We start from the raw sequence: 11,454 nt of genomic DNA, 5'->3' as shown, positions 1-11,454 counted from the left end.
GCTACTGAGCTTCTGCACAGATTTAAAACTCTTTACCTCGTGCTTCCAAAATCTCTTCCTCCTAAAAATCACTTATCACTGCTGTCAGCACATTTTCAGCTCAGTATTCCTCCGTGTATAAATATCTTCAAGCCACCACCGCACAGAGAGGACAGAGACAGGAGTCATCTGGACATGCTGTATTAGGCTATGGACGGTCGAAGGAGTTGGAGGTCTTGAGCTGGTAGCCAGGGAAGACCTTGTTGCTATGGCAACCAATGAACCATGTTGAGAGGGGGGTCGCGCATGTAGTACTAGATCTCCAGTAAATATGCCCAAGTGGGCCATTTCACAAGACGGGTAATAACACTCATTATTAAGGAGAAGCATCTTATACGTCCCGACAGTAGGAGAGAGACGAAAGCTTGTTGAGATGACTGGGTGGCACTGTGTCCACGTACATGAGGGGATCAGTGACTCCTAACAGAGGAGGAGGACTAAAGGATGAAGAAGACACGGAAAGTAGAGACAGAGGAGGAAGAAGAGTCAGGAGAAGGCCGACCGTCTCTCGAGAAAATGAAGGCTGAGGTGTCTGTCAGGACACGTTGGCAAGTGAACCCAATTCCAGAGGCGACAACAGGCAGTCTGGAAGTTGAGAACAGTACTGGATCACAGACGGCCTTGAATACTTCACACACACACACACACAGCAGTCTGCTGTGGAGGAAGAATCACCAGCAGCAGACCTAATTGCAAAGTGGGACATTATATAGGGCGCACCGAAAAAAAATGTAGGGCTAAAAAGAGAATAGGAGGCGAGCGAGAGCAGCGATGCAGCGAAATCCTGCAGCGTCCAAACAACACAAACACACACACACTCACGTCCTGTGTGAACTCTCGTGCCCTCCATGTACTTTGTTGTTGAAGGTATAGGTCCGTGACATCATCTTCACCATCATCATCATCATCACTGACATCACCGCAGTTATAGATTTAATGTCCCCCTTTATTCTGATATTCACGATATATGTAACTCATCTACGTCTGATCCTAGTTTCCCTCTGAACTGTAACTCAGTAATTCAGCACAGAAAATGATTTCATTCCTACAGTGTTGTTTTATTATTTAATATGCAGGTTGATTGCTTTGATTGTGTGACTGCAAATCGAGTTCCCCCTCAGGGACACAATGTGGGGGACACTGTGGCCGAGGCATTTACATGATTGTATTTGCTCAGGACTTTTATTGACGTCAATTGATATTATGTCTTTCTCAGTTTTCACTTTTAGCTTCATAGTACAGGAAATGTCACAGGGATCTTAATTATGCAATTTTAAAAAGTCAAAGAGAGAAAAAGAACCATGAGATCTCTTTCGTTACCATCAACCTATTAACCACATATAGGCTTGTTTATGAACCCACTTCATGGGGGGCATGAGCTGTCAAGCATTGTGCACAGTATTGACACTGCCCCTGGTTTGCTGTGTGGTGATTTCATTTAACACAATTAATTTAGCCATGTGCACCATGTCGGCACGATATCGACTGAAATCACGATCATCCTGAACCATGGGGCCCTCCGGTGATACTGTGCTGCTTTAGTGGTGCGTATTCTCTGCAATCAAATGACCACAAACCAGCGAACTCACGGTGAACCTGCAGATTTCAGGGTATTTGTATTCAAAACTGTTGGACAAACATTTTAGGTGGACATGGACATATGCATTTGGTCTTATGACATACATTCACTGTTTGGTTCCCTCTCATCAGATCCCATTTCCAGCAGCTGTTTTCACCAAACAAGCTCTGACAAACCCACTGAACACGACAGCAGACTGACGAGAAAGTGGAACATCTAGCAGCTAAAGAGCCGGACATTTCCCTCACGAGTTGGTGGAGACCAAACCGGAGCTGAAAGAGCGAGACTCTTGTCAGAGATCAATGCAGAGCATCACAGAGCATAAGATTTACCCTTACGGAAATAGAGAAATCAGATTTAAATCAGTCTGTAGGTTTTCTACAAAGCATTATATATCGTGTGATTTGAGTCAAAGGATTCAGGAGAATAAGGATCGAACAGCCTCCCTTGTTTGCGGCGAGGACGAGGTCACCGCTGATGCCATCGATCCTCCGGGTCTCAGGAGGATCAAAGTGGGACGACTGATGATCGTATCCCTGCTGATTTATCTGAAAAGAGCCTGTTTTCCCCCGAGAGATAAAATCATTGACTCTGCCAGCAGTGTCAGAGACTGACAGGTGCTGTACAGCACCTGTCTGCCTTCTGCACATATAATTGCTGAGGTATTTCTTTTGCCTGCATGCTCCAGTGTTTCAGGTGGATGCATTAAGATGAAGATGGGGTCATTGATTTGTTGCCGGAGCCTACTTGTACTCTTTCCACCACCACACATCACAGATGCCCTTGTTCGCTGCTCCCTATCTCTCTCACTCACTCCATCTCTGAAAGCACATTAATCATTGCAGACTCCCACATGTTTTCACCTCTACCTCCTCCCCGCCCATTTTCTCCTACTCCTCCGGTTCTCTTCCTCTGGTGCTGGAGGCAAGTGGGTCACCGGCAACTGGAGGACTGTTCTCGCTCTGGCTGAGAGAGAAAGAGAACTGCAGGAGCAAGTTTAGGTATGTCAATGTGGAAAAGGGTGATTCAAATCCTGTCAGCAGCAAAAGGAAAAGTCTGTGTCATATTTCACAGACAAAAAAAGCCACAACTGACGAGAGGAAAATGTGATTCTTCAGTAATGAAACGTGAACGTTTAGGCAAAGAGATGTAATTCCCCTTTGACCCGTGACCACAGGGCTTTTATCCAGAGAACAGAACAGCATGAATGAAGAAACTCGAGGTCTACCCGTCGACACTGGAGATTACATGAGATGACATCATAAAAGAGAAAAAAGGGAATTTCTTCATTAATATTTATGAGGTTGGAGACTGACCGGAGAGGCAGATGAAATAACTGAAACAAAAAAACCAAAGGAAAATGGGGCAAACCCACGGACAGTAGTTCAAGGATGACGTCCAGTATGAGCCCACCTCTCCAGCTCATTCATATCGCGGAAAATAGTAAAATACCAGCCTGCAACACGGCCCGGTCTCTGTGGATCTGGGCTGGGGTTCTGGTATTTAATGAGTCGACTTTGCCATCTACCGGCTTCACGTGCACATTACATCAAACACATCCAACCACACACATGGGTCGCCGGGGGGGGCTGGGGGCTGGAGCCTGTCCCCGCTGACATGGGCCAGAGGCGGGCTCCATCCTGGACCGGTCGCCAGTCAATCACAGGGACATTAAACACATCCTGTCATCATCAGCGTCAGTGGTCCCTCAGTACATTTACTCAAGTAGAATCCATAATGTAATTTATATAATAAATAATGTAAATATATGTAAACCGCTGTAGACCATTCTACATAATGAGTGCTTTTATCTGCTGCTAATACTTTTGTACTTTTTCTTTATTTTGAAGAAAGGATGCAGTATTTTTTAAATTGTGGTATTTCTATTTTTACATAAGTAAAGGATCTGAGTACTTCTTTCACCACTGTCCTCTGAACAATAACATCATGTACAGGGTGGACAAAATAACAGTAACACTACAAAATAATGTAATCAAATACAACAACACAACGTACACCTCAAACACAATGAAGGTAGTATTGCGGTACCTTTGTTGATTCCACTATATTACACAGATGTTTGTGTCATTGCATCCACCTGCCAAATAGTCCGCATGAAGGGAAGTGAAGGACTTTTACCTGCATTAGATCGTCGACCAACGGAGGCCTTTCTGTTACCAAGAAGATGAGAAGAGATCATGTGAAGCGTCAATGATCCTGTGAGGATAATAACAGATGAGACACACAGAGTTCTTCACCACCACCAGTGTTGTGACATTCAGCTGGATTCCCTTTTTTCATCTTTTTCATTCTTGGCTATTCGGAATGACGAATTGAAATACTAATATATCTTATTTTACTTTCGTATTCAACTCACACTGAAATGGCACAATCGTGTTAAAGTGCAGACCAGAGAGCAGCATTATTAAACTTCAAAGACGTGTGGCGTCTTCTGTTCTGAGGCTGCGGTCTCTGGAGAATGTGGTCTCTGTGTGGCTGCCGGACTGTTTTCTGGGTCTAAAAAGAATCTTTTTGACCGTGAAGGCTTCAGACACCAAAACCTGAAGAAGAAAGAGTTTTTCTTCCAGGAAATTCTACTAAAGCAGCATCAGGTGACAGAAAGACAAGATGCAGTGTCAATATCACATTTTTGTTTTGTATTTTAAGGTGGACTTTTCTTTAAAGTATTATTGCATAATTAGCTCATCCGTTTTACGATTTCTAATATTCAAACAACCAATCTATGAGTAAGGAACACTACCGAGTTCGCTTTATTTAGACCCCTCTACTTTTGGACGCTTGTGTTATAGACACACACACACACACAGCATGATGCTGCCTCCACCACGCCTCACCGTCGGCATGGTAACAGCGAGGCGATGCTTTGAGAGTCCTTACAATGCCTTTTGCTCGCTGTCATCGGCCTTCTACTCAGCAGTGACTTCATGGCCTCTCCACCAGAAAGGTCTGATGGACTGAGTGCTGAAGCTCCGTTGGTGTCTTCTGGGTTCTTGGTCATCTCACTGATGGAGGCCCTTCTTGCCCAGGTTCTGAGGCTGGCGTAGGTGTATGGAGACTTCCTTAGACCCGGCTTGGTTTGTGATTAGCCATGCTGGCGTTGTGGCTTCCATCCGTCTGTCCACACTGCGGCGGAGACTGAAATATCAAACATTCATCGCTCCCGATGATGATGATCCTAATGACTAATGATTCTGACAACAATTGAATTGCCTTGAAATGTGTTCCGGTAGATTGGGTGAGGCCTTAACTTTCCCTATAGCGCCGTCATCAGGTCAAATGGAGGATGGAGGATGATCAAAGCCAACAGGCTACAGATTACTGTGTGTAGATTTAAATGCCAAAAAGGTCAACCTAATGCATGATTGTCTAAGAGACTTTTTGGTTTAAGGTCCATCATAATCATTTTAACATTTGACCTCTTGTCACATTCAGATTTTTTCCAGATGAAGTTGATTCAAAGCAACAATCTGACCGTGCAGACGGACTGACGCCAACACAGACTGTAAAATACATATCATATGGGCAAAATGACGAAAAGTTCAATAAGCTTTATTAAATTTCTTTCGAGATGGTAAAGAGTGATCTGAAAGTTCACCTCTGACACAGTATTGCACCAAGTTAAGCCTAATGTCATCAAAAGGCCAACAGCATCACTATCTCTTAAAAATAGAGGCAGTAGAGAAAATATCAGTATATATCAGTAGTCAACCTTTCTCATAAATAGATTCAGTTCATCGTTTTGTCCATCAATCACACCTTTATGTACAGATCATTAGGACAATGTACCAAACTCACCAGCAACCGTGTATTTCTACAAAACTGGATCAATTAACAAGCCAGAAAGCATCTTTCAACATTTATTCTATTTTCTTTGTCTTTTAAAGGATCAGTAATCAATCAATCATTTTTTTTGGGGCTTGTTAATTGACCTCCGTCTGTGAAAACCTCGTCTCTTATCGGTCACAAACTCGAAACAATCAAGAAGAAACGTACAGTGATCAAACATCAGGCAGAGAGGATAGAAATGTATATATACAGTCCATAATAGATACTGTACAGGATACTTTCTGAGGATGCACACATAAATACAGAAAACGCTTAAATACATACAGTATGTTCTTTCATATCCTCTTTGTTTTTTGCAGTCCATTTTCAATGGCAAACCATGACACCGCAGTAATATTTAAGGATATTCTGAAACCATTGTCTCTCACTCTTTAACGGGCATGAGAGCACTTGTTCAAACTGCCAAGGTACGAATACAGACGCCTTTGGCTTAACAGTTAAAGGGAGCAGGAGGGAGTGGGAGAGGTGTAGTGCTTTTGAGCTTATATGAGATGATTATATACACATTTGGAGTTTCAGTGCATAGTTTTAACTCAGCATCACGATTATGTGCAAGATATGAAACCAGGCAGGCAAGAAAGCAGCAGCTGGTGCCGATATTTGGGATTTGGATGCAAAGCAAACAGTCACTGACAGACGCGATGTTTGCATGTTTGTTCCCAGCTCAGGGGAGGAGATGAACAAGATTCATACAGCAGCGTTGACCAAGAATGGATATGGCTTTCTGCACCTTCTTAGGCTTTTACATGAGCGTTACATGGAAGTTCAAGTCCTTCCTTCCTTAAACTCCGTCAACTTGAGGATTTGTGTTTCTTTCCTTGCCTCCTTTCTGATATGGATCTGAAAACTACAAACTGTGGGCAACACGCCTAAATGATTACGGAGCCCACGTGCTTCTTTTCAGAAAGAACAGCCAGGAAAGAAAGGGAGAATCATGCTTTAAGGCTGGTTTTAACATTTAAAGAAAGAAATCTGAGTGGTAATTTAAAGTCGTTGTGTTCAGTCTTACAACAAAAACAGATAAATAAAAATGACTTTACACTTTGTAGATGATTCCATCTGAAATCCGTCAGCTGCCAACATGTTGTTGGTATCCGTCCATTTAGCAGAGCGTAACGTCATCGACAGAGCAAATAACTTCAACGTGAAAACACGACTTACTTTCATTAACAAGGACAGGTGTGACAGCCTCTCCAGATACTGTGTATGTGCCAGTTTTAGTGTTTACCAAGCTTCAAAATACAGACAGAATATAAAAATGCTGTTCTAGCTAAAAAAACAAAACAAAAAATACAGACTTCAGCTTTCAGTTTTAACTTTGAGCCAGTTTGTGTCATTTCCCAGTGTGACCTTGCTACAGGGCACCAGTGAGGCACATGAGGACGAGCACGTGTATCGTGAGCAAGTAGGCCAGAAAGAAATATCGAGAGCGGGCGCGGCTCGTCAACAGCCTGGAGAAGTAGAGGCTCCTCCCCCTGAGCCACCGTCGACACGCCACCATCCCACCTTTCACCTGGAGGCACAACAGCCAATCGAGACGAAGAAGGGTTTATTTCCACGAGCAGTGGTGGCTTTCATAAGATGAGTGAAGACTAAATGAATGAAAACCTTAAAATAATATGCTTCGTTGTCTGCTGCGTACCTTTCGTGTTATTAGAGGCTGGCTGGGGTTGAGACTGAGAGCTTCCCACTCCTCTTCTGTTTCCATCTCGATGCTGAAGTCCCGCTGACTGTCTCTGGACAGACTGGAACCAACACTGTGAACATGACTTTTTATAAAGTTCTGCTCTGTTAAATATACTGCGTGTGTGTGTGTGTGCGTGGGGGGGGGTCTCACCTCTTTGCTCTGTCCTCAGCAAGACGCAGAGCCTCCTCAGCTGTCTCTCTCCGAGCTCTCTCATCTGACAAACTGTGCTCCACCTCAAGCAACCTGAACACACACACACACACACGTTAATATATCCATCTGTAAGATAATGTTTCATACACAACTACGCAGAGATAAAGGAGGAAGGTCTCGTCTCTTCACCTTTCTCGCAGCTGACTGGCTTCAGCAGATTCAGCAGTCGTGGAGTTGTTGCTCCTCTCCTGGGGGGCTCCAGGTGCAACCTCAGCGTACACTGACCCCTGGTGGCGGGGATACGGCATTACAGGTAAATAGAGACGCAGCTTTTTTGTAGTATGACAGAAGTGCAAAGGCAGCGACAGAGGGTGATGAGATGCAGCAGAGTTGAATTAGAGATGTAACGTCTAACTTTCAGGGTTTTTTTCTGAAACATGTTTGTTTAAAACCACGAGGACACACTTTAAACATAATAATACAGGTGGGATCATAATAGAAAAGCTGCATCAAAAGTCTGTGAAGTGACAATCACATTACAAAAGCAATGCCACAGGCAAGTCACATACACATAAATATACATACACCACTGGAGGTTATGTGGCCACCTGCTACCTGATGGAAATATCAGAGGAATTCAGTAGTTTCAGTTTATGACGGCAAAACTAAAATAAATGAGATAAAAATGTGAAAGAAAATAAAAAGGACCACTGAAGCGCCGTCTACATAAGCAGCACATGTTTAGGGTTATTTACCTGAGCCTGGCCTTGGACTTGACTTTCTAGCCAGTGGCAGCGATTCTGGGTGTCCCTCAGGGTTTGGGAAACGGCCCTCAGCTGAGCTGCAACAGCACCTTTCTCCTCCACTACCTGCTGCAGCTGGGGGGGGGGGGGGGGGGGGTTCAAGGGAGACTTAAGCATACATGGTGATGCAGCATCCATTTATTATTTTTTTTATCCTCAAACTTTCTAACATTCAAAACAAAAAGCTATAATCAATAGACAGAAATGTCATGTAATCAGACCTCACGTTTATTGCAGTGTTGTATAATCAAACAGCTTGCCTGCACTTCACACATCACACAAGACGTTTGAACGACTTACACTAAGTCTTCTGCTTGCGTCTCCACCGCCAACGTTTCAGCTGCACATTCAGATGTGTTTTGTTTCAGTAACGCACACAGACTCAGCGTTTCGTACCTTAGCGTTGACTTGCTGGAAGTACTGGTCTCGTTGTTGGATCTCATACACGCAGCGCTGCAGGTCTCTGTGAAGCTGGATCCTCTCCGCCTCAAACCGCCTCACCGCCTCGTCCGTTCCACTCTGACCTGCCACAACAACCGTTTCCTGTTGTATGAAAGGACAAAGGAAGATGAAAGACTGAACAGAGGGGTTTTGGTATTTTTGGGAGGATTAAAACGTGCACAGATAATAAGTTCAATAATGCAAAACACAACAGAATGAATTTCAGACAAAGGCAGAACATTCAGATGTATAACTCACCTTGACGGGCAGCGTGTGCTTCCTCTCTGTGTCACACCTATTAGAATCCGAAGAAAACTTTTAGTTTCTCATTGATCTGTTCGTCTTTGCCACATGCATAACCACACTGCTAGAATCCACAGATGTTTCCATGACAACACATACAGACAGCAAGCTGACCACATGAACTCAGCAGGTGCTTACTACAGCTTACTGTGGCTGTGGTCCGCCATGCTGTAAACACTCTACAAGGTAACAAGGCTGAAGGTCCAACTACAGACTGCAGCCACAAGAGGTCAGTGACTGATTTCCACAGTTCATTTTTAAGTTACTCTTTAAGGAGTTTAATTTATCTTCACTCATCTTCCGTCTGCCTTTACCTCAGATCAGCTGTTTCTTCCTGGTGGCTGCTGATTTGTTTTTCAGGTGGCCCTCTGTAAGCCTGCACCATTTTTTCTGTTTGCTGTGGTTCGTCCATCTTCTCCTGGAATAACATCAAAAAATAGCAGAAGAAAGTCGTCAGTCACAAAGCTAAAACAAGTTATCTTCAATAACATCCAACACCAAACAAAGAATTTTACAGACACCAGAACATGTACATTCCAACAAAAACATACCATGCAAATCAAGGCAATGGTATGTATAAAAAAATAAAATAAAACCGAACTTGGACCCTGCATGCTTCCCACAAAATGAAACAGAGCACAGAGAGGAAGCGCAAGCAACAGCCAAACTCAAATCACAGCCGATGACTTGACTTACCAGCTCATCTCTCTCATTCTGGAGGGCACTGATGCCACCTCCCTTTGACTTTTCCAAATTCATGGCGGGGACGGTCTCTGGGCTTGACCCTTGCTTGGACTCAACCACTCTTTTGGCCCCGCTCAACTCATCAATCAGCCTGTCACGGTCATTTTGGAGGCTGGCCATGGATCTGGAGAACGCTGACAGCTGCCTGCTGTACGAGTTATTCTCCTGGACGACCTGCTTCAGTTCCCTTTCCTTCTCTGACAAAGCCTTCGACAGCTCATCCAACAACTTGTTCAGCTCTGTGTGTGCGTCTTTGCTCTCTAAAGCTTTTAATTTATGAACAAGGATGTCCCTCTCTTTGGCAAACATCGCCGAGTCAGAGGTGGCATCCTGCAGACTGCGCTCAACCTTGTTCAAGGCCGCCTGAGATTCTCTGAGTTCTTCATCATATCTGTTTCTCAGGATCTTGAAGTCTTCAATGAGCTGGTCTCGGTCATTCTGCAAAGCTGCCATGGCTTTGCACAGAGACTCATTTTGAGCCCTGATGTCTTTGCTTTGCGTTTTGGCCTCTGATAGCTGTTTCTCCATCTCCAGCAGCTCTTTTGCGAGCTCTGCCACCCTTTGATCCGCCGTCTCGCGCTCGTTTCTCATCAGCTCCACCTCGCGCTCGAAGGTGTCCAGTTCACTGTTGTATTTGTCCTCAGCTTCAGCCAGTTTTTTGTCTGTTTCATTTTCCACCAGCTGCATTTTTTCCTTGATCTCATCAGTTATGATTTTCTGAGAAAGAAGTTTTTGCTGGAGGTCATTACATTCAGCTGCTTTGGCTGCCACAGCTTCCTGCAAATCTGCAATCACTTTTCCTTCATTTGTTGTGGCTCTTTCCATTTTTACCGTCAACATATTAGCTTCCAGTGTTGAAAGCTGAGCTTTAAGTTTAGAAATCTCCGCTTTTAACGTATTGTTTGCCTCTTCTTCCTTTTGGAGCTCCAACCGAGACACTCTGTGCTGCTTTTCAGCTGCAGCCTTTTGGTTTTCAAGGGTTTTGATCACGTCCTGCTGCTTCTTCAGCAGCACCTTCAACTGGTTGTCCTTCAGGGATAAAACCTGATTCAAATCCTCTCTGTACCGAATCAGTTGCGCCCTGAGCATAGCATTCTCTGAATTTAGATCGTCCATTTGATGTAATAATTTCCTTATTTCATGTTTAAGGCCTTTGGTGGCACCACCTTCCCCGTCAGCAGAGCCCTCTTTACCCGTTAAGCCTAACTGACTCTTTGCTTCAAGTATTCTGTATTCTGACATCAGGCGCTCCCGTTCGCTCTGTAAAGACACCATTGAGTTCTTGAATGACTCCATCTTAGCAGTCATCTGCTCCTTTTCCTGGATAGACCTGTTAACTTTAATTTGCAGACTTTTTACCTTGGCTTCAAGCCCTCTCAATTCCTTGTCAGCCTTTTCTCTCTGGTAGCGTGAAGATGTTAACCTGTCCTCATACACCGCTACCTGGGAGCGATAATTAGCCTGGAGTTGCTCTAGATATCCTGACATCTGTCCATCTCTACAGGACAACAAGGAGGAGATCTCAGCATCTTTACTCTGGAGGAGTGTTTTCAGTTGCAGAGAAATTCCCTCCTGCTTCTCAAAGTTAGCTTGAAGTTTATCATTTTGAGACTGTAAAAGGAGCAGCTGAGCGTCTGAGTCTGTATTTATCGTTTCCATCTGCTGAAGATTTAGCTGCATTTGGGAAATCACATCTTCTTTGTCAGCAAGCTGTCGGCTCAGTGTGTTTTTATCTTGTTCTATTCTTTCAACGTGAGCACCGAGTTCCTTTGCCTGCACAGTCATAAGCTCCATATTCTCAGTAAGTTCAGCGTTGCTTGCGCTCATGACAAACAGCT

General features: G+C 44.1%; 1 protein-coding gene across 1 annotated transcript in view; it reads right to left on the bottom strand.

The window, feature by feature from the left end:
* Positions 1-5,172: 5,172 nt before the first annotated feature.
* The window catches only part of LOC139295842 (uncharacterized), a 32,269-nt gene continuing 25,987 nt past the window's right edge, over positions 5,173-11,454 (bottom strand). Inside the window, exons 22-30 of the mRNA XM_070918124.1 lie at positions 9,187-9,290; positions 8,828-8,864; positions 8,525-8,671; positions 8,081-8,203; positions 7,934-7,936; positions 7,515-7,612; positions 7,323-7,415; positions 7,128-7,242; positions 5,173-6,998 (exon numbers count right to left, since the gene is read on the bottom strand). Coding sequence (XP_070774225.1) covers positions 6,840-6,998; positions 7,128-7,242; positions 7,323-7,415; positions 7,515-7,612; positions 7,934-7,936; positions 8,081-8,203; positions 8,525-8,671; positions 8,828-8,864; positions 9,187-9,290 — 879 coding nt within the window. The 3' untranslated portion in view covers positions 5,173-6,839. The remainder of the gene's footprint in view (positions 6,999-7,127; positions 7,243-7,322; positions 7,416-7,514; positions 7,613-7,933; positions 7,937-8,080; positions 8,204-8,524; positions 8,672-8,827; positions 8,865-9,186; positions 9,291-11,454) is intronic.

The sequence above is a fragment of the Enoplosus armatus genome, chromosome 1 (assembly GCF_043641665.1).
Source record: "Enoplosus armatus isolate fEnoArm2 chromosome 1, fEnoArm2.hap1, whole genome shotgun sequence".
Classification (NCBI taxonomy): domain Eukaryota; kingdom Metazoa; phylum Chordata; class Actinopteri; order Centrarchiformes; family Enoplosidae; genus Enoplosus; species Enoplosus armatus.
Note: the sequence above shows the minus strand (reverse complement) of the source record. Positions and strands in the feature narration are given on the sequence as shown.